The sequence below is a fragment of the Oryctolagus cuniculus genome, chromosome 11, assembly GCF_051225735.1.
Source record: "Oryctolagus cuniculus isolate XC-2025 breed Fujian yellow rabbit chromosome 11, ASM5122573v1, whole genome shotgun sequence".
Taxonomy (NCBI): Eukaryota; Metazoa; Chordata; class Mammalia; order Lagomorpha; family Leporidae; genus Oryctolagus; species Oryctolagus cuniculus.
Window position 1 is genome coordinate 114,461,983 of NC_142877.1, and position 20,661 is coordinate 114,482,643.

Below are 20,661 nucleotides of genomic sequence, written 5' to 3' on the forward strand. Positions count from 1 at the left end.
AAAGGTGAGGAGCTGCGGGCTCCCCTCACCGCAGGGGTGAGCCCTGATTGCACAGCCCCCCGGGGGCTTCAAAGCCAGCCCCAGATCCGGAGGCTGCAAAGGCCCCGGGCAGGCCCGGCGTTAATATAGATCAGCAGCGCTATAAATAGCCAGGCTGGACGCCCAGGGCGACCTGAGGAGCAGCCCAGGGGCCCCGCAGCCCCTCGCCCTTCGGGGCCTCAGTTTCCCTTTTGGCAACAGCGGGCGGCACCAGGACCACGGCCATTGGCTTCGCTACTCCCAACAGCCAGTTGTCTGGCCCCGGGGGGAGCCCTGCGACCCAGGTGAGACCCACCTGGGACAGCAGTGGGGGCGGTCTGGCTGCGCCCTGCCCACCAGCCTGCAGCAGGGGACAGGGACCTAGAAGCCAGCCACTCACTCACTCACTCACTCACTCAAGCAGCCGTTCTCTGAGGATCTCTTGCTGGGAGCTGAAGACCCACAGCCAGAAGACTTGGCCTTGGCTCAGGGCTCCGGGGAGGAAGCAGCAGCCCACCCAGCCCTGCCCAAGCGCACGTGGGGGCCGCCCTCGGGCTCCTGCTGCATCCCAGCTACCATGCCAGGACGCCAGGTTCACGTCCCCTCCCACCCAGGCCAGGGTCTGCACGGACAGCAGGGTCGGGGTGGCCAGTCTCGCTCGTGCCCAGAAGCTCCCACAAATGCTCTTGGGCTGCAGGTGTGACCCCAAGGCACACGCGGACCGGGACGGGGGCGCGACAGGGTGGGAGGGGCACTCTTGGTCCACGGCGGCCACGCTGGTGTGCCCGCTGGAAAGACAGGGACGCTGAAGCTGAGACGCGACCAGGCACGTGCCCAAGGACGCCCAGCTCAGCGCCCCAGCGCCCACAGCGCCCTAGATCCGAGACGGGGTGACGCACACGAACTCTGCAGCTCTGAGCATCGGAAGCTGGGCACGGACGAGGGGTCAGCGTCCCCTTTACCCATCACAGCCTCACACAGCCCCAGGCAGCAGAAAAACCCTCCCCGCAGAGGACCCCGCCCCCAGCCCCAGGCCTGGCCCAGGCTCCGCCTTCCCCTGGGGAAGGTCCCCTGGTCCCTGCGGGGACCACAGACCTGGCCCCTGCAGTGCCCAGCCTGCTCTGGGCCACAGCTCAGACCCCAACCCCATCTCCTCTGCCCCACAAGGAGCCGCCATTGCACGGAGCAAAGGGTCAGCCCAGTGGCTGTCCATGTTCGGGGGGGCTCCTGCGCCGCAGCCGTCTTTCCTCGGCTCCCTCCGTCTGCTTCTCACCAAGTGCCCTGGCCCTGCTAGGGCTCGGTGGTGTGCCACCTACAGTGTCCCACGCCCATTCTACAGACAAGGAAACTGAGGCCAGAGAGGGGAAGTGACTTGCTCATGACCACACTTCCAAGATGCGACAGTGCCACTTGCTCCGCCCCCCAGCGTGCCTGCAGACTCAGCTGCTGGCGCGTCCTCGGGTTCGTCCATGCCCTCCTGCTCCCCAGTTTCTCCGACTCCCCAGATGTATGCAATATTCATAGTTCCATCAGCGGCAGCCGCGCACCCCTCTCCGAGGCCTTCGGGGGCCCCATTAATCATTCAGACACACCTGCATATTCATTAACTTCCGAATTAATCCAGGATCCCTTATTACTCTGGGCCTGCTGCCTGCATTAAAAACACTTCAACTTCATTCATTATTAAACTCCCCTGATAAACGATCACAGCCCTCCTGCACGGGGGCGGGCAGCACCCAGGCCCCAAGCCAGCGGGCCTGCTCCCCGCGCCAGCTGCTGTGTGACCTTGAGTCAAGCCCTCACCCTCTCTGGCCTCCTGCACATCTACCCGGTACACTCAGGAGAAGGAGGGTCCCTGAGTGCTGCCAGGCCTCGCCACGGCGGCCCCGTCCCATCCTTCGTCCCTCGCCCGCGTGGAAGTCTCTCTCGGGCTCACACAGGCCCTGTGATGTCCTCTGCAGTCTCCCATGTCCTCCCCCCGTCGGTGGCCTGGGCTGGGACCGTGGCATTGCAGGCAGTGGCCATGGCGCTGGCACCAGTCTGTCATCGCGAAGGCATCATTGGGGCTAACCCGGCTCAGCAGACGGAGACAGGTCACAAGTCAGAGGCCAATCGACCCCAGGACCATGGAGAGTTGCCTCCAGCTGCCACCACTAGCAGCCAAGGTGACGAGGCTAACAGCACCCACCACTTCCCGGGCACGTCCCCTTCTTGGAGCAACCTCCACTTCACAGACAGGAAAACTGAGGCCGGCGAGGCTAAGTCCTCTCCCCAGGAATGGCTGGAGCTGCCTGTGAACCTGGCTCACTCTCACCTGGGGTCTGGGAGCCTCCCTGGCCGTGATGCTCGGCCAGCCCTCACCCTGGCTCTGTCTATACCTCCTTCCACCTGCTCCTCACACGCTGGGCCCCAGCTGACGGCGTGACAGGCCAGGCGGCATGGAACGCATCCCCCGTGCGCTGGCAGACGCCCCAGTCAATCTCCATTGCGTCCTGCGCCGAGCGGAGCTGCGAATGAAGCGTGATGCCTCTGCCGCCGCCCCGCAGCAGGGCCGCTCAGCATCCCCTGGCGCCGTGCCGCGGGGCCACCCGCATCGGCAGGGCCCGCCTGGGGCTCGGCTCAGCTCCGGGGCTGTGTGACCGTGGGCACATCACTGACCCTCTCTGTGCTGCTGAAATGACGCCGACTCTGCCTTCTCCTTAACCTTCTCCAATCCACCCCAGCACCTGACATCCTCACGGACCCATGGGGTGCCCCTCTCTCAAAGCCCTTCTAGAAGCTTCCACCATCCCCAGCTGATGCCAGAAAAAGCCCTCCAGGAGATCGTGGATTCTCCAACCCTGGCCTGGCCGCCTACTCCGGCCTCTCCTCTCCCAGTCCCCCTGCCCGTCTGACCCCCTGGGAGCGGGTGGCCCTCCTGGACCCTCGGGGCCAGGTGGTGAGCAAGGCGCAATCACTGCGGCAGTTCTGGGGCCCAGCGCAGCCGGCGCGGTGATGCAGCAGCCAAGGGACGGCCTCCGTCGGCTGCGGGCCGCACCGGCTGTGGCAGCCCCGGTCTTTCTCACTGTGAACGCAGGGCTCTTGGCTCCTCGCCTGGGCATCCGTCCCCATCACCAAGCACTGGCCCGGCTGCCCCGACACAGCCCTGCACTTAACAAGGCAGCCAGGTGGAGATCACCTGACCCACTTCTCAGATGAGGAGACTGAGGCTCCCACAGCCAAAGGGGCCTCGCAAGGTCGAAAGCCGGGAGGTGGCGCTAGGATTCAGACTGTGCGCTGGAAAGGAAGTCCTGGACAACGGGCACCGGCCACCTGCCGGCCCTCCCAGGCACTCTGCGGTAACTCACACAGCCCCAAGCCACACCCATCCCAGAGATGCGGGCACTGAGGCCCAGGGCAGTGGGGCCTGCTGTCCCAAGGCACAGCCAAGCTCTGCTGTCCCCACCAGCTCTGCTCAAACCGCAGGGCGCTCGGCGGGGAGCGGTGCCTCGGGCTGACAGCAAGGACTCCCGTGCCACGGGCACGCTGCACCCTGGGCTGCAGACAGGAGCCAATTGCATCTCCGGCCTGCACGGCAGAGGCCCAGGGTGGGAGGGGCAGAGAGCTGCCCCCTCCCCCGCCGCTGCCGCGGCTCCAGGCTCAGGGAGAGCAGGGTGAAGGCCCCTGCCGGCCACCAGCGAGGGCACCGCAAAGCCTGCAAAAGCCGGAGAAGCCGCGAGTGCAGCTGAGCCCAGCACCAAGAGCTGACGAGTGACTGGGAAGGCTCAGTGCCTCCCCAGCCCCCTGGGGACCCCCAGGGGAGGCCGCCCCGCACTGCACAAGCACCTGTGAAGCTCACTGCTCGTGCCGGGCCCAGGATCTGGGCAGACAGAAGCAGGGAGGAGCGCACGGGCGCGCAGAGGCCGCCGCCTGGCCGCCCGCTCACTCCCCGGCTTCCTGGGGGGCTTCCACGCAGCGCACCCACAGCGAGCCCTGACGACGGGTACCACACGGGCGCTGGCCTGCGGAAGGGGTGCAGGACGCACTGGCAACACCCACCCTGTGAGCGCACTCACGCCGGTGTCGCACCGCGGGGCGCCTGCTCTGTCCACTCTCAGAGCCATGGGGTAAGGCAGCGGCTAGCAGGCCCCTGGGCACCGTGCAGCCCAGGAAACAGGCTGGACAGGGTAAGAGCCTGGGCCAGGTCTCACTGCTTAGCTCCCCTTCCTGGCCTGCGCCCCCTGGGCTCCGCCAGTGGCCCACGGGGTCCCCCGAGCCTCCTCTCCAGCTTCTGTGCACCCTGGGGCGGGCGGGCGCCAGCTGCCCAGGACTCCAGCACTCACGAACCTGCCTGGCTTGGGCTAGGCCGTTCGGCCACAGCGCCTTCACTCTGATGCACACATACCACGCGTGCACTTGCACACACGTGCACACGCCAAACACACATGACCTCACGCACAAGTCATGCACGGCACACACCACCACACATAGGCACCATCACGTACCTGCACAGACCACCACGCGTATGCAACCACACACATGCACACGCCACGTGCACACCGAACGCACATGCTAACATGCACACGCCACCACACATGCACACACCTCACACACCTGCACACACAGCCACACATGGGCACACCCCAGGCACGTGCACACGCACAGACCTACGACCCTTGAGCTTGGGCCCCTCCCTCACCCTCTTCCTCTCCACCACCGGCCTCCCCCACTCCAGCCAGAGCCCAGAACGGCAGTGCAAGGAGCCCCGCACCTGCACTGCTCTCCCCGTCCATCTCAGGGGCTGCAGCAGGTCCTCCGCACCCGCCCCCAAGTGCCCCCCTGCGCTCCCTGCTGCGGGAAGACGCCGCATCCCGGCTCCTCCTCCCGGCCTGCTCTGCCCCCAGACTCCGGCATCCTCCTGGTCCACGCAAGCTTCTCACCCTCTGAATTCAGGCAGCGTCTCACCCCTCTGGCCTTTCCCCTTGGGAGCCCACCCAGTGCCTTCTCACACAGGATTCAGCCCCACCTCCTACAGGAAGCCCTCCAAGCTGCCCTGTAAGGACTAGTCTCCAGTTCTGCCTGGACCCCCCTTGGCTGTGGGATTCCTGACGGCAGGAGCCATCTTCCCCATTGCGCCCCCAGCAGTGTGCACACAGCTCACCCCCACCAGCCCCAGCAGAACTGTGTGCTGGACAAACACGCGTCCCCCTCAGCAGCTGCCCTGAGCTCACGGAGGCTCTGGGACTAAGTCCACCGGCCCTCCATGGGCGCCCTCCGGTGCCCGGCTCACACACCCAAGTCACCTGCCTCTGCCCTCACCCGCTGCCAACTCCGACCAGAAGGGAACAAAACCCAAACCGCAGCACGGGGCATTCGGCACCGAAGTTGAGTCTCCACGTGGGACACCCGCACTCTGCATCAGAGGGGCTGGGTTCGAGTCCAGCTCTGCCTCTGACTCCAACTTCTTCTAACGAGCACCCGGGGGCCCCAGGTGACAGCCCAGGTGCCGGGGTCGCGGCCTCCTACATGGAGACCCAGATGGGCTTCCTGGGCTCCTGGTCCAGTTGTGGCTGTTGAGAGGATTCGGGGAGCAAACCAGCAGATGGAAGATCTCCCCCGCCCCCTCGCCTTCCTAAAAAAAAAAAATTTTTTTTAATTTACAAATCTAAAACATTCCCTGGGCAAGTGGAAGGACAGGGGGAGAAGACGGGACAGGGAGGGGGCTCCCCATGCTCTGTGGCCCCTCCCCACGCCAGTGCGACTTCTCCTGTTCAGGGACTGCTCTCCCTGCGGCCAGACAGGGCCCGTGGACGAAGGCCAGGGCAGCACCAGCAGCCTCCTCTAGCCCCACCCTGGGGGCCCGGACACCTGTGCCTGGGGAGTGTCTATGCCCCGCAGGCCCCGGCGGACAGACAGGAGGCTGAGGCCCGCAGAGGGCCAGCGCCTTCCCAAGGCCTCCCCGGCTTCCTGGGCCAAACCTGGCACCAGCAGGCGTTTGAAAGCTCCCTTGAACAAATGAAAGAGGGAGCCAGTACGCGGGGTTCAAGTCCCGCAGCCTCTCATCACTGTCCCGGCCTGGCCCTCTTCCCAGGGGATCAAATGACCGCGCTGGCCGGGAAGGGACTTGTAGCGCCAAAGTGGCTGCGAGTGACACAGGTAAATAATCTTATCCACTCAGCGCCTCTTCTCAAGGCCCTGGTTCACGCCCAGGCCCGGGGCAGTGGCAGCGGCCTGCAGTGACCGGGACGGCAAGTGGGGGTGGCCTAGACCCGGGACTGGGGGGTGGCTCCCCAACAGGTCTGCGCCAGCTGGGTCCCGGAGCAGGACGCTAGCAGAAGCAGCAGCCCCAGAACCCACAGCCCAGAGGCAGCAAAGCGGTGATCTCTGCACACTCCGAGGCCCGTGGGGAGGCTGGGACCGGTTCTAGAACATTCCACCACTGAACTAAGGGCCAAGCCTCTGCTCTCAGGCCCAGCAGAGAGAGAGAGAGAGAGAGAGGGAGAGAGAGAGAGAGAGGAAACATGGCCAGGCTCAAGCGGAAGACGGCACCCAGGCACGGGAGCTGCTCCTGGCCAGCCCAGGGCCCCGCCCCAGGAGGCGGGCAAAGATGCCGGCTAACCGTGCTTGCCTGGCCCCACCAGCCCTTCCTGTAATACATGCAAATGAGGGGATCCATTTCTGCTTCCTTAACTTCACAAATGCCAACAAGCTCATCAAAAATCAGTTATTCTTCCTGGGCGCCACAGCCCCCCGAGCGTCCTTGTGTCTCCTCCCTCCCCCCTGCCCCTCGGCAGCACGCAAACCACCGATTTCTGCTCTTCCTTGCCAAGTAGGTCTGCCCGCACGGCTCAGGGAAAAGCCCCAGACAAGGACTCAGAGGCCCAGGGCGAGCCCCGCCCCATTCCATCGCCCTCCCGCAGCTGTGTGACCTCCGGCCCAGGCACAACCTCTCTGTGGTTTAAGTGCCTTGGCTACAAAGCCGGAGCAGCCAGCGTGCCCTGCCCGTCGCGGCTGTATGAGGATCAAGTGAGCTAATCCTGGTAAAGTGCTTCATTGTTTCCCGGCGCAGAGCAAGCCCTCGGTAACTGTCAGCAAAGGAGAGCGAAACACCCGCCCCCACCGCCATCCCCAGCTAATCCGTCTGTAGTTTGCCTTCTGGGGCAAATTGGAGGCTCCCAAGGCGCCCCGGGCTCCGTGTTGCCGGCCAGCTCTGCTGGAGTTTCTCGCAGGCCTCGCCACCCCCTGTTGCCTTCCTCAGGCCCCAGGTGCACCTTGGGGTGACCCAGCCCTGGCCGGCACCTGACCCGTCACCTCTGGTTCATGCCTTCCAACTGGGGATGGCAGAGGCATCGGCTGACAGATGAGGACAGTCACAAAGCGGCAGTCGCCTGTCCACAGTCCCCAGAGGGTGGAGCTGTAGGGCCGAGGGGAGATGCAGCCACCAGTCCTGGCACCTTTTCTCTCCCGTGGCCCTGGCCCACCAGGCAGCTCCTGCCTGGGACACCCACGTCCTGGGAGTCCTGCCTCTGCTTCCAATCCGGCTTCCTGCTCATGCGCACCCTGAGAGGCCCCTGCGAACCTGCGAGAGAGGGTTCTGGGCTCCGTGGGTCAGGATCGCACCCAGAGAAGCCAGCGCTGCCCAGGGCCTGGTCCCAGCCGAACCAGGGGCGCATTCCCCCAGCACTGGGGGCTCTGAAAGAAAGGGGGTGGAGGTCAGGGGTGGCCCGGTCCCCCCAAGTGCCCTCTGCACCCTCCACCCTGAGTCCACTCGCAGGGATGCCCCTCGTTTGCCTGCAGGGCCCCCAGCTGCCAGCACAAAGCATCAATGCCCACAGCCAGGACCTTGCACAACCCTCACTGCCAGCTACGGCCTCTTGCATGTCTCCCATTTCACAGAAGGGGCAACTGAGGCCCAAGCAGAGGAGGCAAATTCCCTAAGTCCAAGGGAGAAGAAGCCTCAGCCTCCAAAGACCCTGCAGGGCCCTCCAAAGCCTGCTGCATGGCCCGGCTCCCCGCCTCCTGCTAGCAACCCTCTCTCTGCCTTGATTTCCCCACCTGCACCAAGGCAGGGCTCTTACAGACAGGCAGGTGAGGCCACCCCAGCGGGCAGCAGCGTGGCCATCTTCTGGCTCCCGCCCTGGCCCTCATCAGCAGCTGCCCGGCTCAGCCCCGCTCACCGTGAACCTGCAAGGTGGGAGCCGCTGCACCCAGTTCTCAGGCAAGGACCAGACACAGAGAGGAGCAGACGCCCTGCCCAGGGCCGCAGAGGGAGCAGCAGAGCTGGGTGGGTACCACACGGGCCAGTTGTCATGGGAGGGGGCAGGTGCTGGGGACCGGTATCGGTGCGGGACAGAGGAGGGCGTCAGGACCCGCTGGCCGTCACAGCACACCCGACTCTGCAACACAAGGACCCCCTTGTGGGCCCAACAGTATCTCAGGCCAAGGCTGCCTTCCATCTTCCCTCTCACCACCAACTCCATGGCGCCCCACCTCCACCTATCTGCCTGTCCGTCCATCTGTCCGTCCGTCCATCCGTCCATCCAATGAACCAAGTGTGGCTTCCAGCAGTTCAGAGACTTGCCCAAGGTCTCTCCACGCCAGCACTCAACCATCCCTATCACGGCCTCCCAAGAGCATCCCGACACACACGGGGGGAAAGGGCGGGGCCAGGGCCATAAGGGGTGGGGCCACGACAGGCAGGGGAGGAGCCAGGGCAAGGGAGGAGTCAGAACCTAAATCCTAGGCCTGGGCTGGTTGCCGTGGAAACAGCACTCATTACTCCGACTCCCTCCATCTGTGCCTTGGCGGGCTGGGCAGTTTGGGTTCGCGAATGTTTGTTTGGAAACGGAGCAGGGAGAAGCGAGACGAGTTTGGGGGCTCTGCGCCTAGGGCTACCGAGGGGCCAGGACACCTCCCAGCTCGCACAGCTTGGGCACCACCCCCAGGAAAACAGGCTCAGCTCCCAAAGACCAGCCCAGACCTCTGAGCCCGCGGAGGCGGCTCAGCATCCCAGCCCAAACATGGCTTGGCAGACGGCACACGGCAGGGCCGGCCACGTGTGCGCCCGTGCACACGCACATGCGCTCGCTGGGCCCAGAAGGAGGCAGACACTGCCTCAGACGCCAGCTTGCCTTTCTGAGCCTCAGCTTTCCCATCTGCAAAATGGGCTGCACCACTGCCCTCAAAGGGTTCTTAGAACGGAGGAACAGCCCCCGCGCCAGGGCACCTGGGAGGCTCTGTGGCTGTGCCGAGCATGAGCCTGGCAAGGGAACCTGGACCGAGAAGGAAGCCAGGAGAACAAGATCATGGCACGTGGGAGAGGGAGGCAAGGCCAACAGAAGGGTAGGGGGTGGATCAGAGGGGCGTGGTTGCCCCAACAGCACAGGCCCCTGATGGCCACCGGACATGGGCAGGGGCAGCAGGGTGGACACACCGAGGCCTGGAGCCACAGACCACCTGGGCTCAAACCCCAAGCCCCGAACAGCTCACTAGCGCCGCAATCCTGGCCCAGTCATTTCTCCTCTCTAAGCCCCAACTTTCCCATCTGCAAGATGGGAATAAAAGTAGTAACTACCACGCAGGTTGCTGTGAGGAAGGTCATGACCATGGACCACCCCCCCCCCCAGGCCAAGCCCCGGGACACAACACGTCCAGGCCTCTTCAGAAGGGGGAGGGAGGCAGGACAGGAGCCTTCGTTACGCACCTACCAGGGGCCAGCACCTCAAGGACGCGGTGTAGAGCTGGGGCCCCACTGAAGCCTGGGGCTCCTGTTTAGTAACTGGGGGGCCATGCAGGCCTATCACCTCTCCGAACCCCAGCTTCTTCAAATCTAAAATGGACAGACTGACAGCGTGGACCTCAGGCTCCGGGCTTCAGCAAGCACTGACCAACCCCTCACCCTGGTCACAAGCACTGTGGCCGTCACCCTCCCAGTAACCCAAGGAGGAGGAGGAGGCAGGGTCCCGGGTACAGATAACAAAGGAAAAGACCAAGGCCCCACCCACCCCGCATCCAGGGCATCACTCGACGCCCCCTCCCCCAGCCCAGGGGGCCTCTTAGCCCAGGACAGGGCAGCAAGAGGCTGCCTCCCGGCTTCTCGGAGCCGTGTAGCCTCGGAAAGCCACCTCAGTGTTCTGAGACACATGCCTGCGCCACGGCCCCCAGCACCGAACAAAGCAAGCCAGCGTCCAGCTCTGTGACCACACACAGTCGGCGCTCGGTACCCCACAGCGGTTCCCATGAGCGATGGGATGTGAGCGCCCAAACTCAGGGACCCCCGAATACCTGCAGGCACTCAGATCCCCCCTGGCCCCCGCCCCCAGAGGGCTACAGCTCTGCAAACCCCCCCAGGTGCATCCTCCCAGGCGTGGCCCCCCCAGAGGAAGGGTCCCCGAGCACAGGGCCCCCACGCCCCCAGCCCCTGCAGCCCGCGCACAACCACGCGTGCCCCCTCCACCAGCCCCGTGACCAAGCCAGCAGCCCCTCCCCTGCCCCCCGCTCTGCATCTGCTCAATTAGGCAAACCGGGGAGGGAGGCAAACAAAGACTTAATTTCTAGCTAATCAGCCTGCCTCGTGCTAATTATCATCCTCCTGGGCATTAGGGCAGACCTCCTGGGTGAGGCGGAGGGGGAGGCTGGGCCCTGGGAATGACACCCCCTCCCCGAAAGCCCGAGAGGGCCCAGCCACGGGAGGTGGCCGCGGAGTGGTGATCAGATGGCCTGGGCAGGTGGATTTCAGGGTGTGGCTCAATGGACGTGGCCAGCAGCCGGGGCCAGAGAGCGCCCCCTGGGGCACGTGGCAGGTACTGCAGGGATGAGGCATCCCCTGGGCTGGCCCCATCTCTCCAGGGCCCCCTTCCAGGACTCCTGCCCTGTCCTGAGGGAGAATCCTGCAGCAGGTGCCTCGGTAGGCGTCCAGCCTGCAGCCTTGGCGAAGACAGCAACAGATGGACACTTTTAGGCGAGAAAATTGAGCAACGATCAGAGAAGCTTTTGGGTGGCAGCCTGGTGTGTGTGCGTGCACCTGCGTGTGTGTGCACCTGTGAGTGTGTCCACCTGCGTGTGTGTGCACCTGTGTGCATGTGTGTGCACCTGTATGTGTGCACACTTGTGTGTGCTCACCTACATGTATGTGTGTACCTGCATGTGTGCACCTGCATGTGTGTCCACCTGCCCCTGTGTGCACCTGCACGTGTGTGTGCACTTGTGTGTGTGCACCTACGTGTGTGCCTGTGTGTGCACCTGCGTGTGTGCACCTGCATGTGTGTCCACCTGCCCATGTGTGCACCTGCACGTGTGTGTGCACCTGCGTGTGTGCACTGGCATGTGTCTGTGTGTGCACCTGCATGTGTGTGCACCTGCGTGTGTGTACACACCTGTGTGTATGTGTGTGCACCTGTATGTGTGCACACTTGTGTATGTGCACCTACATGTGTGTGTGCCTGCATGTGTGTGCACCTGCATGTGTGCATTGGCATGTGTCTGTGTGTGCGCCTGCATGTGTGTGCACCTGTGTGTGTGCACCTGCATGTGTGTGTGCACCTACATGTGTGTGTGCCTATGCATGCATGTGCACCTGTGTGTGTGCACCTATGTGTGTGTACCTGCGCATGTGTGTGCACCTGTGTGTGCAACTGTGTGTGCACACTGGCGTGTGTCTGTGTGTGCACCTGCATGTGTGTGTGCACCTGCGCATGTGTATGTGCCTGTGTGTGCACCTGCATGTGTGTGCACCTGTGCGTGTGTCCACCTGCGTGTGTGCGCACACCTGTGTGTATGTGTGTGCACCTGTATGTGTGCACACTTGTGTGTGTGCACCTACATGTATGTGTGTACCTGCATGTGTGCACCTGTATGTCCACCTGCCCATGTGCACCTGCACGTGTGTGTGCACCTGTGTGTGTGGAAATGTGCATGTGTGTGTGCACCTGCGTGTGTGCACTGGCATGTGTCTGTGTGTGCACCTGTGTGTGTATGTGCCTGTGCACCTGCGTGTGTGTGCACCTGCGTGTGTGCACTTGCGCATGTGTATGTGCCTGTGTGCACCTGCGTGTGTGTGTGCACCTGTGCATGTATGCGTGTGCGTGTGCATGACACATGACACCCGAGTGCACAACACAGGAGGCCTCGGGACTGGGGCCGGGGGCCTGGGTTCGTCCCCAGGGGATGGTTTTCAGAAATCACTTCGGAAGCAGCCGGGCTTCACTCACACCGAGCACCCAGAGTGCAGGCCCCAGCCCCGGGTCAGGCCTGCAGGCCTGGCGGTGAGCAAGGCCCTGTCCTCAAGGGGTGTCCGCTGTGACTGCGGAGGAGCCAGCAGTGGCGGGGGTGGACAGAGAAAGCAGGAAACGAGCCCCTGGGCCTTGGACGGGGAGAGGCGCTGGGCCGGGCTCGGGCAAGGCAGCGGTGGGCAGGGACAGGCAGGGGAAGAGGCCTCAGCTTGTTTCATAAAAGGACCGGCTCAGCAACTGAACCTCGAGGGACTAGGACTCAGTGTGGGCCCTGGCGCAAAGCCCCTCCCCCCTGCCCAGGCCTCAGTTTCCCCAATGACAGCAAGGGAACTGGGCTGGTCTCCAAAGGAGAGTCCAGCCCTCAGACACAAAACCGCTCCATAGTTTCCAGATCACAGGTGTGTGCGTGAGAACACGCATGTAACACCCACACAAGTGCACACACGCCAGTGACCACTGGCAGGTGCATGGGGCTGAGGGCTGGGCGGGGCATCCCCCAGGGCCCACAGCACACACTCGTGGGGACACAGTGCACCCCATCGCCACTTGTGTCCCTTCATCTGCCTCCCTCTCACCTCACCACAGGGTCATCGCCACTGCCTGCCACACGCTGAACACCTAGAGTGTTGGTGTCCCCATGCCCGGTACACGCAGACCCCGTGCCCCCTGGCTACCCAGGATGCTCACCGCAGCAAGGAGGCTGGCCCAGAGCCAAGGACCAACCTGCCAACTTGCTGGGTGACCAGGGACAGTTCCACAACCTGTGCCTCAGTTTCCCCATCTGTAAAATGAGGAGAAACAAGAACATCTATTGGGGCTGGCATTGTGGCACAGCGGGTAAAGCTGCTGCCTGCAGTGCCGGCATCCCATATGGGTGCTGGTTCGAGTCCCGGCTACTCCACTTCCAATCCAACTCTCTGCTATGGCCTGGGAAAGCAGTAGAAGACGGCCCAAGTCCTTGGGCCCCTGCACCCGTATGGGAGACCCGGAAGAAGCTCCTGGCTCCCGGCTCCGGATCGGCCCAGCTCTGGCCGTTGCAGCCATTTGGGGAGTAACCGAGGAGAGAGAGAGAGAGAGAGAGAGAGAGAGAGAGAGAGAGAACAGAACATGTATCTTGCTGGGTTGTCGTGAGGACTTCCTTCATTCTACTAACTTCTTAGAGCAGTGCCTGGCTGTTATCAGCACATCTCCAGCTCAGCCGAGAGAAGGAACAAGTCCCAGGACTGACCCGGCTCAGGCCCCAAGGACAGAGGGACCAAGCAAGATGAGCAGGGTCTGGGCCTCCACGCGCTGCCCCAGCCCCACGTCCCCCTCCCTCTCTGCAGGGGCATCCCCCACCCAGCCCCACCCCAGTTCCCGAGGGCCTCATCCCCTTCTGCGGGCACTCAGGGCCTGGGGCAGCCAGGCCCTGAAGCAGATCCCCTTCGCATCAAGGGACCAACGCCCAGGGAGCCTGCGACAGAGCAGGCGGGGAGTGGCCAGGGCCGGGGTGGGCTCCCAGCCCCTGCTGCAGGTGCCCGAACCAAGGGCACTCGAGGGATGCCGGCAGGCAGGAGTCCCACCCACAAGCGGGTCCTGCCTGCCCAACTCGCGGAGCTGCAGCTGCAGGGGGTGTGGAGCAGGGAGGAGCCACATGTCCACACCTCGCCTTGCAGGCAGGGCCCACCCACAGCCCAGCCACCACGCCAGGGACGGGGCTGTGCCAGCCAAGGCCAACTGAGGGGGATCAGGACCCGGCTCCCTCTGTGCTGCCGCCTGCCCCCTCCCCTTTTACACTCAGACAGGTGCCTCAGCTCCTGGAGGCAAAGGAGGGTCTACACTCGCCCAGGCCTTCACAAACGGGACTCCCGTGGTCCCAGGCAGCCCGGGAGCCTGCGGCCGATGAGGCCAGAGAGATGGGTGGACACAGACAGAGCCAGGCAGAGTCAGGCGCAGGGCAAGAAAGCCCCACTCAGCCCTTGCTGTGACCCCGCCCAGAAGCAACTGCTTCTGGCTGGCCCAGGGACCACGGGAAGCAAAAGTGCCCACGCCGAAAGCTGGCAAAGCCGGTGCCACACTCGGCCCAGCCACTGCGGTGTGGCCCTGGGCCAGCGGCTCACCTCTCTGGGCTGCAGCCTGCCCACCAGTGCAAGCAGTGGGTGCGAAACCCCTTTGCCTTCAACCCACCAGCACCCTGGAGTCCTGGTGCCCGGTCACTCTTCCCTGGCCCCAGACCCCTGCAGACCCAGGCAGGCCCCGAGGATGGTGTCCCCCTGCAGCTCCCTCCTGCAACCAGGGCTCCCCAGGGCCCACTCCCAAGCCCCGCCCTCCCTCCCCCTCGCTATCAACCCCAACCTGAGGGCACTGCCTCCTGCTGCTCCCACTCACTCCTCCAAGAAGGCACCCCACCTAGCTCTCTCCCTAACATCTCTCTTGGCGGGTAGCGCGAGGGGTGGGGAAGGGATCCAACATCCCCGGGCAGCCCGTCCGCAGAGGCTGGATGGCCGCGACGCCCGGGCCACAGGCGCAGAGCAGGCACACACGGGCCCGGCAGCACGAGGGGTGTGGGGGAGTAGAGCAGCAACCTTGGAGGTGGGCGCTGCTCCTGCTCCCATTTGATGCAGAGGACGCCAAGGCACCCATGGGAGACGCCACGGGAGACGGTGGGGCCCGTGCATGGCGCTGGGCTTTCTCCTCCCTGACTTGCCGACCACACAGATGACCACGGGGCGGTCCTGGCAGCCTGTGCCCTGCTGTGTGCAGCCACACCTCCCCCAAGCGCTGCCTCACTCCGTCCCCTCCAAGAGCCCAACAGCATCCCCATTCCACAGAGGAGCAAACTGAGGCAGCGTGTGCCAACCCACTCAGCCCCAGTTGCAACTGCACAGCAGGCCTCTCCACAGGCCCTGCCCCCGCTGCAACTCCTCTGCCGGCCCTCGGGGACTGTCTCGGCCTAGAAGGGCGCGCCGAGCTCAGGGAGCCTCCCCTCGCTGGGCCCGGCCTCTCCTCCCACCCCAGAGAGCACCTCCGCCCACAGACAGGGGACTCCTCTCCCTCAGACTAGGAAGTCACCCTCGGCCTCTCCAGAACCCCGGTACAGGACTGTACCGCCCAGGGCAGGGGAGGGGCAGCAGCAGGACCCCAGGCCACGCCTCAGCCCCTCCTCCCACCCCTGCCTCCTGGAGCCCCTCCAGGCCTGGCCGGTGCCAGGCCGGCTCGCCCTCCGCAGCGCCCTGCGCATGAATCCCACCTCTGTTGGCCACCACAGACCCCCCTTTCTCCTCCCCAAACAAATGCGGTCTTGAGCAAGGCCCGGGACGTGGTGCACAAGGCCAGGTCTATTTGCCAGCCTGGCCTGCTGGCCAGCGGGGGTGGGCGCTCCGTCCCTCAGCCCCTCGGAAACACGGGCCAGCACCCTAAGCTCTCTGCTGGCGGGGCTGGGACCCAGCCCACTCCCCAGGGAGCCAATGCGGCCCAGGACCTCAAAGCCTAGGCCAGATCCCCACTAGGCACTCCAGTATACAGTCTCCCCGACCTCGCCATGGGCAGACGGCCACAGCCACCTGGGGCTGCACAGGCCCCTGGCACACAGCAGGTGCCACGTCAAGCCAGCCGCCAATGGCCTGGTCCAAGCGCTTATGACAGCCCTGTTCACAAACCACAACCTCCCGCCCCCCTGGGGCCTCCTGGGGCTGGTGGGGGGCAGCCGAGACCACTTTTCCACCCCAAGGAAGAGGCCCCAGAGCCAAGCCTGTGCATCAAAGCTCAGAGCCGTGACCTCCCAGATGCCAGCAGAGAGGGACTATCCCCATTCTACAAACAGGTAAACTGAGGCCCAGAACAGTCACCAAGTGATTTGCCTAAGGTCACACGGCAGCAGGAGTGATTGTTTTCGGGCAATTCGGGCAGCTACCAAAATCTCTGCTATGCACTAGGCACAAGCCTTTCCTGTCATCCGAGAACCTTCTAGACTTTGTGTCTGTCGGCAGAGTCAAGTCCAAACTCCAGCGTGAAATGCAAGCCCGCCCCAACCACCACCTGCGACAAGGCAGGGGAGTGCCGCTGAAGAAGGCATCAGGCCAGCTGGCTACTTCCAGAGGCCAGGGGCCCCCAGCACCACGAATGGAAGCTCCACCTCCCGGGGGGAGGGGCTACCCATCCAGCCAAGGGATTGGACGGGAAGAGCTGCCCGCGGAGAGGGGCTGCTCTACCCAGGTGAGGGCAGATAGGAAAAGAAGCAAAGACACAGGGTCCGGCGCCGTGGCTCACTTGGTTAATCCTCCGTCTGCGGCGCCGGCATCCCATGTGGGCACCAGTTCTAGTCCCGGTTGCTCCTCTCCCAGTCCAGCTCTCTGCTGTGGCCCGGGAGTGCAGTGGAGGATGGCCCAAGTGCTTGGGCCCTGCACCCGCATGGGAGACCGGGAGGAAGCACCTGGCTCCTGGTGCAGCGCCCGCCGTTGTGGCCATCTGGGGAGTGAACCAACAGAAGGAAGACCTTTCTCTCTGTCTCTCTCACTGTTTGTAATTCTACCTGTCAAGTAAATAAAAGAGAGAGAGAGAGAAACTGCATCCGACTGTTTCCGGGGCGAGAAGGAAACAGCTGGTCTGGGAGGGCTTCCCTGAGGAGGTGATGACTAACCAGCCAGGAGCCACGCACTGAGCCAGGCCGAGCAGCACGGAGCACAGAAGGTACAGCAACTCCTGCAGAAGGCACGGAGCGCACAGCCCGCGGACTCAAAGGAGACCTGGAGCAGGAGGGGCGGGGCCTGGGGAGCTGCCGCTGCTGCAGAAACAGCTCCAGCCCCAAACCCCACGAGTCCCCTGCTCCTCGCTCCCTCCGTGCCGAGCAGATTGCGGCGTATCCCGGGTCTCTTCCTCCTAGCTGAATTTTCTTCCCATTCCACAGGTGAGGAAGTTGAGGCTTTGCCACAAATCTCATGGTTTCTCCACTGAAGTCCCACCCACGCACAGTCCTCCCCGCGTACCCCTGGATAGCCCAAGGCAGCTCAGACTTGGAGTCGCCCTCGATGACCCAACGGCTGGGCTTGGTCTCCCTTCTGCCCCTTGAGCAGCCCCCGTCCTCCCCCGCCCCGGGGCCAGCCTGCAATGCAGGTTAGAAAGGGCAGCCGCCACTCTACGCCATCCCCACGGCACAGATAAAGAAACTGCTGGGTTTCTGTCACTTGGGCAGGTGACAAAACGTGCCCAAGAAAAGTGGTAGTAGCATCAGGACCTGAAAGTTGACCATCAGCAGAGCCAGCCCTGTGGCATAGTGGGTAAAGCTGCCACCTGCAGCACCAGCATCCCATATGGGCGCCAATTCCAGTCCTGGCTGCTCCACTTCCCATCCAGCTCCCTGCTAATGCCCCTGGGAAAGCAGCAGAAGATGGCCCAAGTGTTTGGGCCCCTGCCACCCATGTAGGAGGCCCCGAAGAAGCTCCTGGCTCCTGGCCTCAGCCCCATCTGTTGTGGCCATTTGGGGAGTGAACCAGCGGATGGAAGCGCGCTCTCTCTCTCTCTCTCTTTCTCTCCGTAACTCTGCCTTTCAAATAAATAAATAAATCTAAAAAAAAAAAAAAAGCTGATCCTCCTGCCCATCACTTCCCACGCCCTTCGAATGTCCCTCTTGGGGCATCCCTCCAGCCCCGTGCTGGTCTGTCCCCTGCTGGTGCCGGCGAGGTAGACAGGATGGGCCTCCTGGGAATCGCTTACTCCCGGGGCACCACAAGCCCATGCTCCCCATGCCTGCCCTAGGCCAGCTTGGGCTGAGCAGGCCCAGAACGGGTATGGGAAGCCAATGAGAGGGGACTCAGGCCACAGCTTGGGGGCTGGGGGTCCCTGGGGCAGGTAGGGGGCAGGAGCACCCAGGCCCACCTGGCGCAGCCCCCAGGGAGCCATGTGAGATGCCCTGCCCCTCTCGGCCTCCCTCCTGCTGCCACGCACTCAGAACAGCACCCCTACTGCTCGAGGGGCCGGGGAGGGCTCCGCGAGGCAGAGCTCTGCTGAGAAGGCGCCACCGGCCTCCCCTGAGCACCGGAATGTTCCATCTAAAGCCTCTGTGTGAGGAGTTATGATGGCGCTGGTCACCACCACTGACGGCCTGCTACGTGCTAGGAGCCACACTCAGACGATGTGTCTCACCCCAAATCCAGCAGCCCTGCACAGAGGGGGAAACTGAGGCACGTATGAGGGCAGACCCCCCCCCATACGCAGGCACCAGAGCCAGGACTCCAACCCAGAACTGGGCACCCTTCCACGCTGCCTCCTGTTGGTGGTACTTAAACAAACCTCACTTCATGAGAATGTCTATGGCCTGGGACAGCCAGAACAAGGGCAGGTGGTCTCAGAGAGAAGGGACCCCCGAGGCAGGCAGCAGAGACACGGAGGGAGGTGCTGAGTGGCGGGGCTGCCCGGGACTGAATCCCAGCCCGGCGTGGGGCTGCCGTGTGCCCTTGGGCCAGGCACTTCCTGTAGCTGGCACTTCAAAGTCACCTCTGCGTGCCTGGCTTCTCAGAGCTCGGGTCACAGGTGCCCCCCCAAAACACAAAGGATGGGGGCAGAGTCCTTTGGGGGCCAGGAAGGAGCTTGAACCGGATGGGGACTTACAGGATCGAGGGCCAGGAGCAGGGAGCCAGAGCTGCAGAGACCGCTGCAGGGGAGCCAGGCCGCGCGCGCAGAGCTCAGACCCGCCCACTGTACCCCAGTCCCTCCCCCAGGCTCCCCACTTCAGCCTGGGACAGCAACACCCTCCCCAGCCCAGCCCCCCACACACCCGGTCCAACCCGCAGGGCCCCCGTCGCCACCCCTTCCTGGGGGCCTCCCCACCTGGCAGCCTCAGCCGCTGCACGTGGGGACCATGGCACCACAAACACAGCATCTCCCCTCTCTCCTTAGCAACCGTGACACCGGCCCCGAGGCCACCTCCCCCTCTGGCTCCCCTCTCCATGGAGACCACGATGCCACAGAGACCGCCTGCCCGCACAACAGCTCTCTCCACGTGGCCACCACCAGCACAGCCTCGGTGACAGCGACAGCGACAGCGACAGCCAGGGCCTCTGCTCTCCAGGGCAGCCACCAGCCCCAGCCCGCGGGGCACAGCGTCGTGCCTGCCTGCCTGCCTGCGGCTCCAGTGCCAGACTGCTCTCCCCAAGCCGATGACACAGGAGGCAGCCTCCCATCGGAGCCGCCGGCATTCGCCCTGCCCCAGCTCACTCCCAGCCCGCGGTGTGCCCCCACCAGTGGGAGAAGAGGCCAGTTTCTCCTGAGCCTCCCCCTAACAGCCAGTCCCCTGCCCCCAGCAGGAGCACAGAGGCTCCCTGCCCCCCAACCTGCGGGGGTGCAGGCCCAGCCAGGCTCAGCCTCTCAGCTGGGCAAAGTGGCAGGAGCGGTGTTGGGGGAGGGCGGTTCTGAGCCTCCCACGGGCTTGCTCCCCCCATCAGCCTCCCACTGGACCGTCCCAGCCCCCAGCAGGCCTGCGGCTCTCCTGGGGACCCCCGGGAGGCTGAGGCTGAGGCTGGGCTTGAGGGAGCCGTGCTCACAGAAGCCACACGCACACAGTCAGAAGGGTCCCATCCTTACCAGAGGGCTGCTCCGGCCAGCGCCAGCAAGGCTCTGTCCCGGCCACGGGCTTTCGGGGAGGGCCTAGGCGACAGCGGCAGCAGTGGGGTCTCCGGTCCTGGCCCAGCCCAGGCGGCAGCAGCTCCTCAGCCAAGTCTTCTCCTTCTGCAAGGAGGCGAAGGGGGGGGGGGGAGGAGGGGAGGAAGGGAGGGAGGGAGGGAGGAGGGGAGGCGCTGAAGTCTTGAAGGGTACACTCACTTCTTTCTTAGGTTTCCCGTGGCAACCGAATATACCACAAATGAATATCAGTGTGAGCGGGAGGGAGGAGGCAGAGGGAGGGAAGCAATGGAGGGCGATGGAGAGCGATGGAGACAGAGATGGGGGGGAGATGGAGAGAGATAGAGGCACAGAGGCGGAGGGAGAGCTGGGGAGAGACGGAGGCAGAGCCGAGGCCGACGATGGAGCGAGAGACGGAGGGGACTCAAGCCGCAGACGCAGGCGGGGGCTCCCTACTCTCGCCCGCAGGGGTCGGGGCCCAGGGGACCTCTTGCAAGCCCCTGGGGAGGAGGACCCTCCCCCCTCCCCCCTGCCCCTCTCACCCTGCTGGGCCCCATAGACTGCAGGTGCCTCCCAAGTCAGAGTCCTGGCCCCCCACACACATCCCCCCACCCTGTGTGCTCCCCCTGCACCCGCTGCCCACACACAGCCCTCACCCCCTCACAGCCCAGCACTGCCCACTGCCGCCCCCAGCCAGGCCCATGGCCCCTGCAGCAGGGAACAGTCAGTGGGTGGTCCTCTCTTCTTCCCAGAGCCACGCTGGGGAGGGCACACCCCTGCCCCGGCTTGCCCAGCCCCTGCACCACCCCGCCCCACCCCTGCACCCCGCTCCCCGCGCCCC

At 64.3% G+C, this 20,661-nt stretch overlaps 1 protein-coding gene across 1 annotated transcript in view; it reads right to left on the reverse strand.

Annotated features, from left to right (window-relative positions):
- LOC149123629 (uncharacterized) overlaps positions 1–20,661 on the reverse strand; it is a 59,208-nt gene that overhangs the window by 12,272 nt on the left and 26,275 nt on the right. The window contains exon 5 of the mRNA XM_089309076.1: positions 19,785–19,928. Coding sequence (XP_089165202.1) covers positions 19,785–19,928 — 144 coding nt within the window. The remainder of the gene's footprint in view (positions 1–19,784; positions 19,929–20,661) is intronic.